This window comes from Passer montanus, unplaced genomic scaffold, assembly GCF_014805655.1.
Source record: "Passer montanus isolate IOZ18808 unplaced genomic scaffold, ASM1480565v1 scaffold57, whole genome shotgun sequence".
In the NCBI taxonomy this organism is placed as follows: domain Eukaryota; kingdom Metazoa; phylum Chordata; class Aves; order Passeriformes; family Passeridae; genus Passer; species Passer montanus.
This window is the reverse complement of record NW_024370705.1, coordinates 1,287,227-1,306,295: the sequence shown is the minus strand read 5'-3', so window position 1 is coordinate 1,306,295 and position 19,069 is coordinate 1,287,227. Positions and strand designations below refer to the sequence as shown.

General features: G+C 62.1%; 1 protein-coding gene across 1 annotated transcript; it reads right to left on the bottom strand.

The window, feature by feature from the left end:
• Positions 1–12,641: 12,641 nt before the first annotated feature.
• Positions 12,642–18,339, bottom strand: LIF (LIF interleukin 6 family cytokine). Its single transcript, XM_039726014.1, has 4 exons — positions 18,290–18,339; positions 15,171–15,302; positions 13,338–13,516; positions 12,642–13,195 (listed from the first exon to the last, which is right to left on the bottom strand). The coding sequence occupies exons 2-4, from the start codon at positions 15,187–15,189 to the stop codon at positions 12,758–12,760; spliced, it is 636 nt and encodes a 211-aa protein (XP_039581948.1). The 5' UTR covers positions 15,190–15,302; positions 18,290–18,339; the 3' UTR covers positions 12,642–12,757.
• Positions 18,340–19,069: the final 730 nt, after the last annotated feature.

Sequence of the window (19,069 nt, the reverse complement as noted above, 5' to 3'; positions counted from 1 at the left end):
GCACTATTGCACCCGTGGGTCACGAGGTTCTCGGTAAGGGAGATTGAACATCTCATGTAAGAAGGACAGGACACAGGGAATGGCTTCCCACTGCCAGAGGGCAGGGATGGATGGGATGTTGGGAATTAGGAATTGTTCCCTGGCAGGGTGGGCAGGCCCTGGCACAGGGTGCCCAGAGCAGCTGTGGCTGCCCCTGGATCCCTGGCAGTGCCAAGGCCAGGCTGGGAGGGGTTTGGAGCATCCTGGGCTAGTGGAAAGTGTCCCTGTCCATGGCAGGGGGTGAGTTTTCAGGTCAGGATGAGTTTTCAGGTCCCTTCCAACCCAAATTATTCTGCAATTCTTTGAGCTTTATGCCCACTATAAAGACAGAGAAGCTGAAATTCAAAGTGGAAGTGCCTCTCCTGAGGGCACAACTCTGCCAGCCAATTTGACAGAGCTCAGTTCTTCAATGTGCTCTCAACAAATGCTTCTCTGCCATTTCTGATGTTGTGTAGATTTCTGTGAGGAGTTTCTTTTGTTAGTCTAGAATATTTCTGGAAAGCCTTGTGAAGCAGGGCTTTGGGAAATTAATTTTCCCTAAATTCAGAAGTCTGCTGGGGGCCATCTCACTTTCTCCTGTGATTTGCACCTTAGTGGTGACATTTGGTATTTGAGGGAGGCATCAAAGAGAGGTGCATATGGAGGGATGTTGCTGAAGCTGAAACCCTTTCTGTTGGTGCACCCACTCCAATTTGAGATGTTTGAGAGCTCTGACTGAAGGCCAACGGCCTTAAACTCCGTATTTGGTCAATGAAGAGAGATCAGCTCTTTCCCAGGGTGATTCAGAGTGGAGACAGGCTCTCCTTTTGAATCACTGAAGGAAGCCTTTCATCCCTCTCTCCGTTATCTGCAGAGAGACATCTCCCCCCAACACTGGTCTTTGAATGAGCTGCTGTGGATCCCACCTGCACCCCACTGGTCTTGGCCAGCAAAACCTCTGGGCTTGCTCCTGTGCCCTTGTGGGGGATGATCAGAAGTCCTGCTCAGGCACAATACTTTGTGTCTGTGCAACGAGGAGGCTTTGCACCTTCCTCTGGAGCATCTGTTGGGAGTTACTGCTGGAGGCAGAGATGGGCTGGATGGGCTTTAGGTCTGATCTGGCCCTTCCTGTCTTCCTTTGATCTAGAATAATGTTTAGCCATTGCTTGCTGCTGAAGGAAGGACGAGGATTTTGCTGATTTCAGTATTTCTGCAGATTTTTAGAGAAATAAAGAGTCACTTTCCTTGGGTTTAGTGAGTCTGGAGATTAAGACTGATCCCCATGAATCCTGTGGTGTGAGCAGCATTCCTGGGAGCTGTGTAGGGACTCCCTGGGTGAGCACAGCCTGCCCTGGGCTGGCTCCCAGGGTGGACATGAGGGAAGATGGTTTGGTGTATGATAGTGGAGCAAAGATGGAATGAGATGGGAATCACTGGGGGCTGAGTTATGGGTCATCTTCAGGTGGTTTTGCTGTCTATTTCCAGTTCCTCTGAAACTTGGTTTTCTGCTGAAAACTGTCTCAGGAGGATTTATATGAGGACACTCGGGAGCCACACTGAATTGGGGGACTGGTTTTTGAGCCTTATCTGTGGTATTTTCTGAAGAAGACAACAGGTGAAGGAGAGTGATAAAATTCCCCTGGCTCCAGCCTCTGCTTCCAGGACATGGCAAAGGCAGCGCTGGCCTCCTCAAGCCAAGACAGGAGGGAAAAACACTTCATTCCTGGGACCCACCTGCTCTCCTGCTGCTGCTCCCACAGCCAAGGAACATTCCTTTGCTCAGGAAAGCAGGAACTCTGTGCCAGACACTTCCCCAGCTGCGTGGGCCGGGAGGAAGAGGAGGCCAGGCACGGCAGCTGCCCCTTGCCAGGCGGGAGCTTACGGAGAAAGCTGCATCCCTTCTGAGTAACAGTCAGCTCCTAAGCCAAGCCAGGGTGCACATTCCCTTTGCTGGGAGCAAGGCAAGTCTGTTCTTGGTGGGAAGTTCCTTCGTGGAGGCTCACCTGGGGAAGAAGGAGGGGGATATGGGAACAGCCAGGCTGTGTGGGACTGTGGGGCCACAGCCTGCTCCGTGATGGGCCAGGGAGCAGTGGAGTGATTTCCCTGGCACGTCGGGATGTCTCACCCACAGACATGAATGAACAAAAGTGGGGAGAACCTTGGCTTTCCCCTGGCCCAAGGTGCTCTCATTCCTGGTGCTTTCCCACTGAGACTCAAAGAGAAGCTGCCTTGCCCCTCTCCTTCCTCTTCCCAGCGTGGCACACAGCCAGGAAGGATCCTCATGGGTCCAGGGACTCAGCTGTCTCCTGCATCAAGGGTGGGCAGCATCCAACGGTCTCCTCTGCTCTTCTCACAGAATCACAGAATAGTTTGGGTTGAAAGAGACATTTAAAGGCCATCCCATTCCACCCCCTGCCATGGGCAGAGACACCTTCCACTATCCCAGAGTGCTCCAAGCCCTGTCCAGCCTGGCCTTGGACACTTCCATGGATCCAGGGGCAGCCACAGCTTCTCTGGGCACTGTGTGCCTGGACCTCCCCATCCTCACAGGGAGGAATTTCTCCCCAGTATCCCTCCTAACCCTGCTCTCTGGCAGTGGGAAGCCATTCCCCCTTGTCCTGTCTCCCTTATGAATGTATTTCTTGTAGGTTCCATTTAGGAACTGCAAGGCCACAATTAGGTCACCCCAAAACTTTCTCTTTTCCAGGATGAACAATCCCAATTTTCTCATCCTTTCCTCACAGCAGAGGGGCTCCAGCCCTTGGAGCATCTCTGTGGCTTCCTCTGGACTCTCTCCAGCAGCTCCAGGTCCCTCCTGTGCTGGGCCCCAGGGCTGGGGCAGCTCTGCAGGTGGGGTCTCACCTGAGAGGGGCAGAGGGGCAGAATCTCCCCCTCACTGCCCACGCTGGGGGCTCAGCCCAGGGCATGGGGGTGTCTGGGTCCCGTGCACACGGCCAGGGCATGGCCAGCTCTCACCCAGCAGCACCCCAAAGTCCTTCTCCTCAGAGCTGCTCTTGATCCCTTCATCCCCAGCCTGAACTGATCCCAGGGGTTGCCCCAGCCCAGGTGCAGCAGCAGCACTGGTCCTGTTAAACCACATGGGATGCTTGAGCTTGCCCGGGTCCCTCTGGACGGCCTTGTCCTTTGGGTGTGTCACTGTTCAGCTCGGTGTCACCTGCAAACCTGCTGACCTCCATCCCTTGTTCTGTGTAACTAATGCAGATCCCAAACCCCACTGCTCCCAGCAGGGACCCCTCGGGCAGCTGCAGCTGGGATTGAGATGCTCAAGCTCCAGCCAACTGCAGGATTCCGCACAGTGCCTCCCTCCTGCCCTGCTCCTCGGGGCTGCCCCACACTTGGGCCAAATTCCTGGGCTCCAGACCAGGCTGAGCACCTGAAGGCTCCCTGTGCCAGCACCGGGCAGGTCTGGCTCCCTCCCAGCACACGGCACCGGGACTGCGGGCTGACCCCGCGGGGCCGCGCCCGCCTCTGGCACCCAACACATCCCGGCGGGAACGGCAGGTGGGCACCAGCCAGGATTTCGGGCTGGAGCGCCCTGGCCCGTCCCTCCCTGCCAGCTGCTGCCGTGCCCCGAGGCAGCGGCTCCGCAGTTCCGAGCAGCGGAAGCGCAGCCGCACGCCGAGCCCTCCTGGCAGCGCCACGGGGCACTGCCAGCCCCGCCGGCCGCGCTTCCTTCCCCTCCGCCTCCCGGGAAGGGAAGCTGCCCCAGCAAAGTGCCCATCAGCAAAAAGGCTGCGGGTGCCGCCAGGGACACCCAGCTGCCCTTTAGATCAGCGCCGAGGAACTTGGCAGCAATTGCGCCAGGAGAGTGGAATGGCAGAGCTGGGAGAGCCGGGGGATTTGGGAGACACGAACGGGATGAATCCAGCCACGGGGCTGGGGACGGTTGCTACCTCGGGTTATTTTTTGGAGGTGTTTGGGTATTTCTAGGGAACTGCCCTGCCTGTGTTTTCTGCCCAGCTGGCTCTCTCCTCCCCTGTGGTTATGGAAAGATGTTTTTGAGCCAGAAGTGCCTTGGTTCCGCAGCGCTCCCCGCGAGCCGTGTGACACTGCCTCCAGCGCTGGGACCGGCGCTCAGTGCTTTCCCACAATAGGCCGGACACCGCTGTGAGGACGCCAAAAAACCTTCTGGCTCCAGAAGGGATTTAGCCCAGCAAAGCCTTTCTGCTGCCTGAATTCAACCCCTCATCCCACCGTGTCCGAGCCAGTCTTGCTTCCATCTTCTCTCCACTGAGCTGCTTGCACATCCCAGCTGGGAAGCCGAGGTTGGGAGGAAGTCTGTGGAGCTGGGGAGTGAAGCCTGGAGATACTGCGGTGAGCAGCTCCTGCGTGGGAGCGAGCTGCCTGCTCTGCATCCCTGTCCTGTCTCTTCCTGGGGCTCTTCCACAGGCAGCAGTCCTGGGAAATCAGGAAGATCTCTCCTGAGTGTCTCTCACTGTGGTCAAGGCTCCGGAGTGTCTTGTCCCACCCTCCAGTGGAGGGTGCTCCCTGCTCTGCCCTGCTCCACCACATCCCCTGCACCTCCCACTCCACCTCTCAGGCTCAGCAGGCGCTGGGCTTTTCCTGCCTCTCTGCCAGGCTGTTTCCCCTGCTGGGTCAGGGCTTTCTCACATTGATCACCTCATCCCATGAGCTGGCAGCCAGTGGAAGAGTGGTTCCCATGCTCTGCCAGCCGCTGCCAAAGTTGCTGCCAGATCCTGCTCATCCCTGCTCTGAAGCCAGCCTGCACCAGCTCAGCTTCCCAGTGCTCTCCCACCCCATCCTTGAGCACCATTTTGGTGGTCCCCATCCAGCTCAGCCCCTAAACTGGTGCTGACACCTTTGCAGGCAAACAGATCTGTGCCCAGCAGTCCCTCCGGTGCCACCAACCATGTGCCCACTGGGAGAGGGTGGCATCTCTCCTCCCACCTCTTTCCAGGCGTTTGCTGCAGAGCTCGCGTGCAGGCAGCTGGAGGAAGTCAGAGGAGCCGCTCAGAGAAAATCTGGGCAAAGACAAGGGAAAAAAAAATCCTGGGACCTGGCAAGAACCTACACAAGTTTCCATGAGAAATCCAACGTGGCCATCCAGCCCCTCTGTGCTGGAGCGCTCCCAGGCCTCTCCCGGGGTCAGCAGCGTTGCCAATGCCCACCCAACTCTCGGCAGAGCCCTGACCAAGCCTGGTCTCCTGCCCATGGCTCCAGCAGCTCCCAATCCCGTTCTCCCTCCCTGCTGCCAGTTCCCAGCCGCCCAGGGAGCTGCCTGCCTCCCGTTGCTCCCGTGACATATTTATTGCTATCAGTTTAGTCTTTAATTTCCTTTGTTTCAGAATATCTGACGGCGCAATTAAGAAGGCCCGAAGGGCAGCGTGTGTGTGCTCGGTCATCAGACCTGCGGTTACCGTCTGTCTGGGAGCGGCGCTGGAGAGGAGCTCGGCAACAGCTGCCAGCCTTCCAGGCTTGTTTTCATTTTCTAAGAGGTTAACTGAGAGCCCGACGCGAAGAGACACCCGTACACACCCAGAAACCCCGCCACACACACGGAGCCACACGCACCCGTACGGAAACACACACATAAACACAGATGTGGGCCGGCACGGGGACATGTAAACACAGCCCTGCGCGGAACCGGCCCCGAGATCGCGGGATGGGACCTGTCTTATCCCGGCTTTCCCCGGGCCGTGCTGTGGCAGGTCGGGGCTGCCGCATGGGAGCGAGGAGCCCTTGCACCCTGCACCTCCCATCCAGGGAGCGCAGCTTATTCTGCCCCAGCTCCGGCACGGAGGGGCAGGTCCCTCCCGCTGCTCGGCCGAGACCTTCAGGGGGAAGAGCCCGGTCACAGTAGCTGTGAAGAGGCACAGCTGGGGCTTGTTTCCTCCCGGGCTTGGCTGCAAGGCGAGCATGCGAGGATGAGGATGCGCCCAGGGTCGGGACTGCAGAGCTCTCCCTGCCGGCACCGGGAGCCGGGCCGGGCCCCTCTGCCCCGGTGTGCTGGAGGGAGCAAGGGAAACTTGAACATTAATTACAGCAGGGTCAGGGAAGGAGAGAGCCTTTCACTTTGTCCCTAGGGATTGGTCAGCCGTGACCAGGGCTGCAGCTCCTGGTGCCCTGGAGACTGGTGGTGCTGGGTCAATGGGGGCTTGTGGTACTGGGGTGGTGAGGACTGGTCCTGTTGGGGCACTGGGAACTGCAGGTACTGGGGTGGTGGGGACTGGTGCTGGTGGGGCACTGGGAACTGCAGGTACTGGGGTGGTGAGGACTGGTCCTGTTGGGGCACTGGGAACTGCAGGTACTGGGGTGGTGGTTGCTGGGATGATATGGATCAGTGTGTCAGGGTGATGGGTGATGGTGGTGTCAGGATAATGGTGACCACTGGTGCTGGGGTGATGGGACCAAAGGTGTTGGGGTCACCTGTGAGCCCAGGGTGATGAGCACGTCAGTGCTGCCCCACAGCAGGCTGACACACAGCAGCACCAAGGTGAGGTGTTTGCCAGCACAATTTGGCAACACCGAGGTGGGGTGACCACAGCTTCCGCGTGGAAATCCCCATCCCAGGGCCTGGCAGGATCTCACCAGGGCTACCAGGAAGAGACAGACTTCACCCACCCATGGCCATCCTTCCTGCCCCAACAGCAGAGCCCAACGTGGGAAATGCCAGGCTGGGAAAAAAACAAGGAAAAATCTTTCTAGGAGCACATTTGTGCCTCACAGTGCCCAGCTGCAGAGGACAAGCTCCAGTGGCTTTTAAGGGCTGGGTTCACGCTGCTGCCGTGGGGCCTCATTTGGAGCTTGCTCCTCTCCCGCTCCTGCCTTCGCAAGACGTGTAGGAACTTCCTATCTCTGGAGCCTCAGGCCCTTAGTCAAATTTGGTTGGCAGCCACAGGCGCGCACACGCTCGCCCGGCAGGATTGCACGCACACCTTGTTTTCTTAGGAAACAAGAGGGGAGCGTGACCCAGGCCAGGTAGCGCTTCACTCTGCTGTAAAGAATGAACATGTCAACTCTTCTGGCCCTAAAACCTGTCCCAGATGCACTGAAGGCCAGGGGGGATGTTTGGCATCCCCGTGGTGAGCTCAGCCAGGTGAGAGAGGTGCGGCCAAGTTTGGTGGGACACCCAAGGTGCCCATCAAGGCTCAGTCCCTGTCTGCTGCAGGCATGGGCTGGGGGTCCTCAGCAGAGGAGTCCTGCTGCTGTTGGGTGAAGCCCTGAGCAGGGAAATAAAGGATGGGACATCCCCAGTTTTAATTGGGAATGTGTCCCTGGTCCCCTGTGGTGCCACTGGGCTGGAAGTGATGCTGTGCCCTGGGGTTGGAGAGTGTGGGGAGAGCAAAGAGCAGGGACAGACCCCTCAGTCTCAGCCAGGGCTGCTGTCCCTCTCCCCTTCATATGGACAGGAATCTCTGCTTTCCTTTCCTCTGTTTCTCTCTTTGCTGACTCCCTGAATTAGTTTTAGTGGGAAAAGGGACAGCAGGGGCTCATCTTCCCCCAGAGCTGCACTGATGTGCAGCCAAACGTGGCACAACCCTGTGTGTCCTACAGGGCTGGAGGCCCCGAGCTGGAGCAGCAGAAGGGGTACAGGGGGCTTCAGTGGCTTGTACCCTCTCTGCAGCCCTGGTCCAAGGAGCCTGGGGACCTGCCACAGCTCCTGCTTAGCCCCAGGGCTGGTCCTTCCCCACCATCCCTGCCATCCTAACGGGTCTCTCCCAGTGCTGCCTGCTCCTCTGGGAGCCTGCTTGGGATATGCTTCCGAACACTTTTCTTCCCATCTTTTCACTCTTCCCAGCCTCATCACAAATTGTCCTCCCTTTCCTTAGGTGAGATCTTCCCCTTGAGCCCTGATTTCCCCCTAGGGCCAGGAATTATGTAGGCTCAGGCCATCTGAAATGCCTTGTTAAGCAGATGTGTCTCAACTACCTTCAGCCTCACAGGTCCTGCTGAATTTTGGGTTTTGGGCTCAGTCTTCAAGGCAGGTTCCACATCCCATGAGACCCTAGCAGAGCAGGAGTGGATGAGCCAGGATGTTCACTCCCGTTTGGGCACTGATGACCGGGTGCTCTGCATGCTCAGGGTCCGGCCAGGGCACTGAGCGCTTTATCGAGGCTCCTGCACCGGTGCCAAGCGCACCCGGGGCTGTGGAAGCGCCCCGCTCTCTGTGGAGGGCGATAGCTGCGCGGAGATAACAGCGCTATCAGATCCCCGGGGCCGGCCCCGCCCGTGGCTCCAAGGCAGCCCGGAGCATCCCCTCCCCGGGGAGAAGGGTCCCTAAGCCCCGTGCGGGGGTCCCCAGCAGCCCCAAGCTGGGGTGCAGCACGGAGAGGCCGCTCCAGCAGCTCCGCAGGGCTGGAGCTGACCCCGCTCCAAACGAGACTAAACACTTGCTGAGCAAAGCTACCGACAAGGGTCTCGGGGGACCACTGGGGATGTGTCATCCTGCTCCCGAGCCAGCCCCGAGCTCCAGCGGTGTCACACAGAGAGTGGCTCTGCCGGGGGTCCGGATCCTGGCCGTGCCCTCCCCCCGGCTCTTGCGGGCGGTGCCAGGTCCCCCGCTGGGCACGGGGGCGGCTCTCGGAGCCGGCTCCTGCGACAGAGGTTGCGTTCGTCTCGCCTCCAGCCTATTGTCTTGTTTATTTGTCACGGTTGGTCCCCAATTAGGAGTTCGAGCCGTTTGGGACAAGAACTGTTTCTTCCCATGTGAGCGTGCGGTTCCCGCTGGCCGGGCTGTGATGTGGCCGGCGACCCGCAGGAGCATCTGCTATTGCAGCAACAGCGCCCGAATGCGTTTCAGATGGGCTCGCTCTGCTTTGCGTGCTCGGGCCGGCGGCCAGCCCGGGACGGAGCCTCCAGCCGGCCCTCGGGATGCGATGTTCCCGTCCTCGGGGACCCGGCTTGGGGACCTGCTGTGGGGACGGTCACCGGCCAAACGCGTCTGGCCAGCGCCGAGCCTTGGGGTGGGGAAGGGGCTCTGCCGTGGGCACCAGCGGGTCCGACCCCAGCCCGGGTGCACACGGGGGAAGGCGGGATGCTCCACCTGGGATCTCTCAGGGAACGACCCGACCGCCAGCCGCGGCTCTGCGGGCGAGCTCAGCCCCGCTGGGGATGCTCCCGCCGGCTCGGTGCGGGGCTGCAGCGCGGGTCACGCCGCGCAGGGGACGCGCAGCCGGCGGTGCCCAGCCCCGCACCTGCGGGTCCCGTCCGGCCGCGGCCCCGGGGCAGCGCAGGGCCCGGCCGGCCGGGTTCGCGCGGCGTCAGGCAGCACATGATCCGCGCCGCGGGGCCAAGGGCTGAGGTCAGCCCGTCACACCCAGGCAGCGGCACTGACTTCACCGCGGGCAGGAGCAGCTCCTCACGTATCCCGCTCCCCGAAGGCAGCGCTGACCCGCCGCTCGGGGCCCGTGGTCAGGCCGCTCCGTTATCGGGGCGCGGGCATCGCTCCCATCGCAGCGGATGGCTCCCCGGAGCCCCTCCTGGCCCTCGTCCCAGCCAAAGTAGTTTCTCTGGTCCTGGGGCCGAAGGGGAGGCGCTGACAGGGTGCTGCCGGTGCCGCTGGGGAAGCCGCAGCGCCGGGTCCTGCGCGGTGCTCCCGGTGCGGCTCGCGGGGCTGGCCCGCTTCCCCGGGGCGCCGGCTGGGTGGGATCAGCCGCTGGCTGAGGTAATCGAAAGCCCTTTCCATCTCTCCCGAGTCTGGGATGAGCGGAGCAGCGCGTCCTGCCTCGCCGGGGCGATGGCACGAGCCGGGGGCCACCGCCGGCCCCGAATCCCAAACCTCGCGGGACGATGGAGGAAGGGATTTGGGGAATTTTAGGGGCTTGTCCACGCGTTTCCAGGGAAGGAAGAGTTAATACCCCGCCTGCTGCTAATGAGCCTTAACTGGGAATGACCCGACACGGGGGAGAAGTGGACCCATTGTCCTCGCCTGCGTTTGACTGTCTTCCAGGGAGACTCATGAAACGCAGAGCCGGGGCGTGAGTTCCCGATTTATGTCAGGAGGCTGTGATTTATTCTGTTTATTTATTTTTGCCATCTGGATGAGGAGGGATGTTGAACGCAAGCGTGAGAAATCCAGATGTGCTCGGCTCCTCGCTCACACCGTCCCCAGCCCAGCTCCCGGCCCCGCCGGGCCCGACCCTGTCCCCGGGCCTGGCAGCCCCCGAGCTGCCCGGGGCGGGTTGGTGGCACCCACGGCACCTTCCACACCCCCGGCGGGGATGAACTGTGGGTGTTGGCACAAGGAAAGGCTGCGTTTGGATGTCCAGCCCTGGACTTCCCAGCATAGGAAATGTTGGCCACACAATGCCCTGGTAACAATAGCCATGGGGACACCTGTGTGTCCCCAGCTGCAGGGTCAGGGTGACCCTGGCAGCTGTCAGGGTGCCACAGTGACAAAGTGCTGCAGGACTGGTCCCGGGGCATAATGCCTTTCCTAAAGTGATGATGCCCTGCCCCATAGCTGTGTTTTGGGGGGGTTGTATTGCTTTGAGTGTATTGTATCCCACAGTGCAGGCAGGAAACGAGCCCCACAAATGGGCTGCAATTCCAAAATGGGCATCCTCCAGGGCAGGGACACAGGAGACACCCACGGCTCCTTCCCTGCTGGCAAGCTGGATGAAGGAAGAAAGCCACATCATGCATGGGGAGACACCATGGCATGCAGGGATGTCCCTGGGTGCCTCGGCTGTGGGATGCAGGAGCCTGTTCTGTTTTGGCATCCGTCCCTTCCATGAAGGGACAGCAGGGCCAGGCTGGAAATGGGCACTGCTGTTCCTGCTGTCACCACTGGTGCAGCACAAGGCTGCCCCCGGCACAGGGCAGTGCCTGTCTGGGGTCAAACCCAGGCCATGAAACCTCCCGCAGGAGCTGGGAGGCACAACTGGGCAACACGGCCCCTCAGGGCAGAGGAAGAGGGGCTGAGGGGGCAACTTGTGAATGTCTGTGGTGATCTTTAGGTTGGGGCTCCTCTGAGACACGAGAGATGATCACACAGGATCTTAGCTCATCCGCTTGCTGTCTCATGCCTGGGAGGTTTGGCCAGTGGCCCAAGGGCTCCGGAGGAGGAGGAAAATTTCATCATCCTGCTGCAACGTCTCCCGTATAATCAGGCTCTTGTTAACCGGTAGAGCCCCATGCGAGGCGCTCGCTGAGCACCGGGCCACGGCTGCAGCCTGAGGTGGTCTTGGCCCCGGCAAGGCTCTGCTGAGCCTCTCCCAGCACGGCCTGGGAAGCGGCTTTGGTTTTATCTGGTGCGTCCCCTCCACCTCGCACATGCTCACTCAGCTCCCTCAGCCTCCTCCCAGCCTTCCTCCGCTGCCACAGGAACTTCCAGGGTTGCCAGAGTGGGGCTCCCCACACCACGGTGCTCCACACCCTGGGATGGTCCCCCCACTGTGGTGGTGCCCGTGCCATGACGCTCCCCATGCTGCTGTGGCACCCACACCACAATGCTCCCCTGCCAGGACAATCCCTGCACCACGATGGTCCCTGCACCACGATGGTCCCACATCGTCCCAGCGTTTTTGAGCAGCTGGTGAGTCAAATTAAACATTCCTCCCACCCGGAAAAATATATTTCCAATCAGCCATCCTATAGCAGGTGGGAAGGGAGGAAGGAACAAGGTGACAGGGGACTGTGATCCACAGCCACGCCTTGAGGGTTTTTTCCCCTGAGGGTGCTTTAGGGGAGCAGAGGTGTCTGAGGGTGAGCACAAAAGGCACCCAAGGAAGAGCAGCCAAATACAGTCTGTTTCTATTTTTTTATTTTAAAAAAGTAGACCAAGAAACATAAAAAAATAAATATTTAAATAGAATTTCAGGAATATATTACCACAAATATTATTAATTAATTAGCAATAATTATTGGCAATAAAATAGTTAAAAGTCAGTGCACGCTGGGCTTTCCACGGAGGCATAACCCTCACAGCCCACTCTGGTGCCAGGAACGCGCCAGCGCTACCTGCCACCGGCCTGGGGCCCGTCCCTGTGTCCCCACGTCCCCATGTCCCTGTGTCCCCTGTCCCTGTGTCCCATGTCCCCGTGTCCCCTTGTCCCACGCCCCCACAGCAGGGCTGCATTCAGCTGTGCAAGCCCAGCTCCTGGCCGTTATTTGACTCAAGCTCTTCCGAAGGGAAAAGCTCTTTTCTGAATGAGAAGTTGCTCCGTGCCCCGCCGTGCCCGCGCGGGGGGATGATGCTCCACAGTGTGGTGACAGTCCCACACAGGTGGCCTCGTCCCAAACACTGGGACCCAGCCCTAGGCAGCACAGCCACCAGTACCCTCAGTTTGGCTCCTTGAAGGGGAAGCCAGCCTTAAAACGTGCAGGGGGAGCGTGTCCACACGTCCCTGCATGCCAGTGTCCTTCCTCACAATCCTTTCTCCAGGGAAGTGACAGCTGTCAGACGGTGCTCAAGGGCATCTGTCCGGGTGCTCTCCCTGATGACACTGTCCGTGGGGACAGAGTCCGGCCCTGCCGCCACCCCCACAGCTCCCCACAGCCCGCGGGGCCCGGGGGTGGCTGAGGCGCATCCCGGGACCAGCCCGTGCTCCTCGGAGCCGCGCTGCCTCGGCCTGCTGGGTGCAGGACACCCCGGGACACTCCGGGCTGCCACGTTCACCCCCTCAAGGGGTAATAAATTACCGGAGGGCGGGTGGGGCCGGCGCAGGGTCCGGGTAATAAATAGGAAGGCGGGAATGCGGGAGGCAGCGGCGGGGGCCGCCCAGCAGCAGAGAGGCAGCGTGGCCGGGGCGGGCGCTCATGAGGGGCTGAGATGAGGTAGGAGGACACGTGCTGCCTGGCCGATGACCTGCACGTACTTCCTGAGCACCTGGCAGCCCTGCTGCTTCTTCTTGAAGGCGCTCTTGCCCTTGGAGCTGTCCCCGTACCTGACGTCCACCTGGAAGATGTTGTAGTTCTTGCAGAGGAGGCAGGTGAGGTTGGAGATGAGGCCTCGGGTGGTCTTGGTGGTGTTGTGGAGCCGCTCGAGGAGCTCTTTGGCCATGGGGTTCAGCTCCTCCTGGTCGCGGGTGATGTTGCCCAGCGAGGCGTTGAGGAAGGCGAAGAGCTTGTACATGGCCACCATCACCTCCTTCCTCTCGCTCGTCCGGTTCACGCGGAAGGCAGGGAAGAAGATTCCGGCGGGGTTGCAGAGCTTGTCGCTCTCGCTGCTGAACGGCTCTCCCTGGCACTTCAGCTGGGAGGAGAGGCAAGCGTCACCCCCTGTCACCCCGTGTCCCCCCTGCCACCGTCCCCACGGTGTCCCCAGCCCTCCCCCTTCGTGCAGCGGGGCTCCGTCCCCCCGCCGTGATCCCCGGCCGTCCCCGAGCTCCACTTACGTAGAGGCTGAAGAGCTCCTGGGCGGTGGCGTTGAGCACGGCCACCTGCCTGCGGGTCTGCTCCTGCACGTTGGAGCGGCACAGGCCGTGGCTGGGGCAGCCGGAGCCGCTCACCAGCAGCGCCCGGCCGGCCACGGGCCGCCGCTGCAGCAGGAGCAGGGCCACGAAGGGCACGACGCCTGTGAGGGAGAGAGGCCGCTGTCACGGTGGGACCGGCGCCAGGCCACGCTGGCCCACCGCGCTGTCGCTGCTACATCACCCGGGATGATCCCGGCTCCAGGCACCCAAAGGGAGGGTGTCCGGCTGGAGCAGGGACTCACCCGCCTGGGTGTGCGTCCAGCTCAGCTGGAGCCCCCAGACCGCGCTCTGCCGTGCCGGCCGTGCCGCAGCTCCCGTCCCGCCGCCGGCCCCCTCACCTGCCCCCCGGCAGGCGCTCCCCCGCCTCCCTTCCCGGCGGGGGGCCCCGCAGCATTCCCACATTTCGCAACCGGCCCGGTGGCGACCTGTCGTGTTTAATCAAACGTGCAAGACGCTTTTTCCTCCGTTATCCTGGTCCCGGCGCTTCGGGAGCAAGGCCCCACCCCGGCCCGGCTGACTCAGCGGGGCTCCCGCAAGGAAACCTGCTCTCGGCGTGCCCTCCCTCCTTCCTCCCGCTCCCGGCCCCACCGCCTGCCTCAGTTTCCCCGTCTGAGCAGTGGGCGCAGCGCCGAGGAGCCCTGGGGAGAGACGGCGCAGCTGCCGGAGGCTCCAGCCAGGAAGTCCCCGGGCGCGGAACAAGGGGACCCTTGAGCCGCCGGCAGCTCCGTCCTGAGCGCGGGCGCTGCGAGCCCCGGTCCGCTGGGACCACCCCCCTAAACCGGGATCCACCCGTGCCCGGAGAGGCCAGACCGCCTCTGGAGCCCGCTGCCACCTCGGGCAGGGTGGCCAGGGTGTCCCCGCCGCTGGGTGACCTGGATGCCAGCAGCAGGGCCCCGCCAGGGTGGGGGTCCCGTGCCCGCAGCGCTGGGGCTGCCAGGCGAAGTCCCCGGGCAGTGACGAGCGCCGAAGTCGCCGCACTTGTCAGCGCCTCGGACGTGCCGCCGCTGCCGGGTAATCCGAGCCTCGATTTATTTACCCTGCCCAGGTGGGAGAGGATCTACCTGGGCGTGTTCCAGTCCCTGACCCGCACGGGACGGGGGGACCCTGCCCCCCGCGCCCCGGCTGTCCCCAGGGGATGCAGACTCCCGGAGCCTCAGGAGCCCCTCTCGCTGTGCCCCCCCGGCCGCTGTTCCGCCCATTCACAGCTGGGCAGGGAGAGGCTCTGCCCCACGTGTGCCGGGATCTGGGAGGGTGGGGAGTCCCCGGCGGTGCTGCCCCGTGGGACCCCCAGAACGGCTTCGGGCTGGGGGCTGCTCCCTCCGACCCCTCCTGCACTTGGCGGCCTCCCCATCCTTCCACCGCTCCCGGCACGGCAGCGCCTTGAGGCACCGGGAGACCCAGAAGGAGGAAAAGCGGCAGCGGGGGAGAAAGTATTTAAAAGTACAAAAAATAAAAAAAAATCCCCCCCTCCTAGAGATTTTTTTTTTTCCTTGGAAACATTTCCAGTTATATAAGTGTCCAGATGTTGGCTGGACCGCGCCAGCGCCGCGCTCCGCTCCCGCTGCCAATTCCCAGAGATGCTCATCCCGGGGGGGACGCGGCGCGGCGGGAGCCCTCGCTCGGCTCCAGCGGCGGCATCCAACGGGACCCGCCTGCGCCCGAGCATCACCGGCGAAAGGAGGGGAGGGGGAGGAAAAAGGGGAGGGGGAGAAGGGGAAATAGTATCCCCAAAGTCGATTTGTTTTTTTTTTTTACCTGCCGGCACGAACTTCATTGTGAGCCGCGTCCCGGGAGCGACTTAATAGGGATTGGTGTTGGCAGAGGAAGTTTTCAGAAATTCATGTTCATACTGGGGGACTTCTCGGGGTTTATATACCGGCAGCCAGCCTGCGGTGTAAGGGGAGGAGAAGAAAAGGGGGGGGAAGAGAATCATCGGATCAGCTATCGCTGCTTCCATTGAATTTGGGAATCAGGAAGTCGGAGGGCTTAAACATGATTATTCGAAATAAACTTCTGAGAACAAGCACTGTGTCCTCTTTTGTTTTGCGCGCGGGCTCGGGGAAGTGGGTGGGCTGGAAGGGATGAATGGAAGCCCCCCCAAGGGAGGTGCACGTGGGGTTCGGGGGTGTCGAGGCGGCGGACAAGGAGCGGCGCTGGGACGCGGGAGCCGCGAGCACTGTCACCCCCGGGTCCCCCTCCCCGGGCCGAGGCTTCCTCGCTGGCTGCCGGAGCAACCGCTACAATGAAGGAGGTAAAAAGGTCTGGTTTGGGGTGTGTTTGGGGTTTTGGGGGGATGCAAGGCGCGGGGAAGCGGCGGTGGGTGCCGCACGCCGCGGTCACGGTGGGGTGGCCGCGGTGGCAGCGGTGTCCCCCAGCCCGCCGCTGGCTCATCCCTTTGGGCAAAAGCGTTATCAGTCAAGGGTGGGTTTCTGCAGGGAAAAGGACAAACCCAGCCAGAGGAGAGGCCGGACCGGCCCCCCCGGGTTAACCCTTCCCTCGGCGGGGCTGTCCCCTGCCTGCAGCGGGCAGGAGGGCGCTGGGTCACCGTGTCGTGGGGACTCCACGGGATCAGGACACTGCGGGGCTGGTCGCTGCCCGATTTGGGTGAAAAACAGGTTAAATGGATTTTTTTTGTCCTTCTCTGTATTTTTTCTCACCGGGGCCGAACTGAAGCTTTAATCAGGTTTAGCAAGTTTGTGCCCCGGCAGGTGAACCGGCGGTGACAGCCCAGGAGCGGTGACGCAAGAGCCACCACGACCCCGGGCGTGCTGCCTTGGGGGGGACACGGCGAGGGGGCACAGGAAGGCCCCTCTGCACTGGCGGGGCCGGGCCACAGCTGCTGCGTGCCTCAGTTTCCCGGTGCAAGGACCAGCCTGCTCTGCCGGTGGCATTGATGCCCAGCCCAGTTTAGCCCAGTCTGGTTTTAGGGGGGCATCAGGGACGAGCTGGGGACTGTGGAGGGCGGGGACGATGAGCTCCATCTCCCTCCCTGCAGCCTCACCCCAGTCTTTTTGGGATGTGGGGAGCAGCGCATCACATATTGATGGACATCTAATGGCCTGACAAGTTTAATTAGCTGAGAATTAATAGCACTTAATTATTAGCATAGACAACATCCTGGGGCGGTTGTGTGCAGGGGTTGACGCGGATTTGCCCTTTTCTTGGATTTCCCAGGGGCAGCTGAGTCTGGGCTGGAGCTGAGCTGGGCTTTGAGGTCCCCCAAGGGGTGTGGGACCCCTGGTCATGGTGGCACCGGTGTCTCCCCCTGCAGCTCAGCCCTTGGGGCAAAAGCATTAGGATTAAAGGAGGGGTTTTCTCCAGGAAAAAAGACAAACCCGCGGGGAGACGCTGGACCTGTGCAGGGGGATGCTCCGGTGGGAAATCCCGAATTCCTGGTCCAGACAGGCTGGACAGAGAGATGGCAGGATGGGAGATGCCAGGGTGGGAGGTACGGGGGGGAGATGATGCCCAGGAATTTCCCCTTCCCCAACCCCTTTGGCAGCAGGGATATCCCTGTGCCGATGCCCGGTGGAGACGGGCAGCAGGAGCGGGGCTGCGGGAGCCTGAGGGGGCGGTGACAGGGGCGGGGGTCCCGGCGTGTCCCCAGGAGGGAGCGGGGCTGGGGGAGCCCTCCCTGTCAGGAGAGACTGAGGGTCGGGGCTTGGGGGTTTGGTGAGGGGCCAGCTGTCCCCAGTGTCCCCAGTGCCCCCTCCATCCCCACCGTGGCCTGCGCAGGGACAAGAGGACAAGCCCAGGGTGTTCCAAGGCCACCGCTGCCGTGCTGCTGCTGCTCTGGGCCCCTCTGAGCATCCCTGCCCAGCGCTGTCCTCGGCTCCATGGCAGACACCCCACTCTGTCCCTGTCCCGTTCCTGTCCCCATGGCGCCTCTCTGCCGCATCCCTGTCCCCCTGCTGTCCCCTCTATCCTGTCCCTGTGCTGTTCCCCTCCTCATCCTTGTTCCATGTCTGCTCATCCCTGTCCCCATCCCTGTCCCATCCCTGTCCCCATCCCTGTCCCATCCCTGTCCCTATCCCTGTCCCCATCCCTGTCCCATCCCTGTCCCATCCCTGTCCCATCCCTGTCCCCGTGCTGCCCCCTGCTGCTCCAGCTCAGAACTGGCCTCTCCCCATCCCATAATTGCCCCCGCCGCCCCATCCCAACCCAGAACTGACCCATCCCCCCCCGCTCTGCAGCTGCCCCCTGCCCCTTCCCCACCCCCGGCCTCTCCTGTCCCCAGCCAGCAGCTGTCCCCTCCTGCCCTTCCCCATCCCGTCACTGTCCCCCTGCCCCAGTCCCTCTCAGAGCTGCCCCAGCTCCCCCCGTTACTGCCCCACCCCGTAACTGCCCCCCACGCCCCATCCTCATCCCCCTCTGGCTCCCCTCCAGGTCCCCACCCCGCGGTGTCCCCGTGCAGGGGGACACCCAGATTCCGGGGACACCCAGATTCCAGGGACACCAAAAGTCCCGGGTGTCCCCCAGGGGTGGGGACGAGGCTGGGGGGTGTCCGGGAGTGCCCGGGGGTGTCGGGGGAGCCCTCCCGGGGGGCTGAGCCGGGCAGGGGCTCCTGGCCCGGGGAAATCCAGAGCTCAGTAACGGAGGGCACCCAATTCCCCTCGGACTCACGATGGGGCCGTGCTGGGGCTGCCTCCCCCTGTCCCTGTGCCCACCGATGTCACCCCACTGGTGCCACCCCAGCAGTGCCACCCCAGCAGTGCCACCCCAGCAGTGTCACCCACAGGCTGTCCCCATGAGTGGGCACTGGGGTTCCCTTGCTTGTCCCGCTGGGGACACCAGAGAAGCCACCACCCCTTCAGTGACACCCAGCCGGTGTCACCCCGTGTTTGGGGTCCCCCAGCCCCCCGGGGGTCACGTACCTGCACCCTCCCCTCCGCAGCCCCCTCCAGAGCTGGGTGGGCGGCCTGGTGGTGGCACAGTCGCGGTCACTTCCACGGTCACCCGCAGCACGCCGAGCTGGCCCGGGCTGCTTCATGGTGACATTGTCCCCCACGAGTGTCCCCGGGCGCCGTGGTGGCCGTCCCGGACTGAGTCAGGCTTGGAGCCGGCGGCAGAGCCGGGCGCTGCGCCGCACACGGCACCCACGGGAACGAGTGACTCCGCGGGGACACATGACCAGGTCTCAGGACTTTTGACTCAGAGGGACCGGTGGCAGCGGGTGGCCCGGTCCTCACGGTGGCCCTGGCCAGGCTGCAGGACACTGCACTCAGCCTGGCTGGGGCTGTGGCTGTGGGGATGGCCCAGACAGGACTGGGACATGTGGCACAACGTGTCGTGTGGTCTGTGCCACCCCCTGGCAGTGCCAGGCCCTGTGTGGCACACCACAGCCTGTCACGTCACATGCCCTGTGTCACACCGTGCTGTGTGCCACGTCCTGTGCCACATCCCATCGTGTGCCACATTGTGCCCCGTGCCATGGGCCCCACTGTGCAGTGCCACATCCCAGCTTGTGCCATGCCATGTGTCACACCGTGTTGTCCCACATGCCCCACGCCACCCCATGTCACATCCCGTGTGCCCTGGCGAGGACATCAGGCACAGCCTGGCCACCAGAGCACAGCCTCTCCCTACCCACAGCCACCAGGACAGACACAGGGACAGCGGGACACAACGTCTCGGTGGCCCATGGGCCAAGGTCA

What these genes read in the sequence shown, in the direction of transcription:
- LIF (XM_039726014.1), bottom strand. An exon ending in AGGAGCTCTTCAGCCTCTAC is followed by an intron (nt 13,196 to 13,337) that starts GTAAGTGGAGCT and finishes CTCTCCTCCCAG; the next exon opens with CTGAAGTGCCAGGGAGAGCC.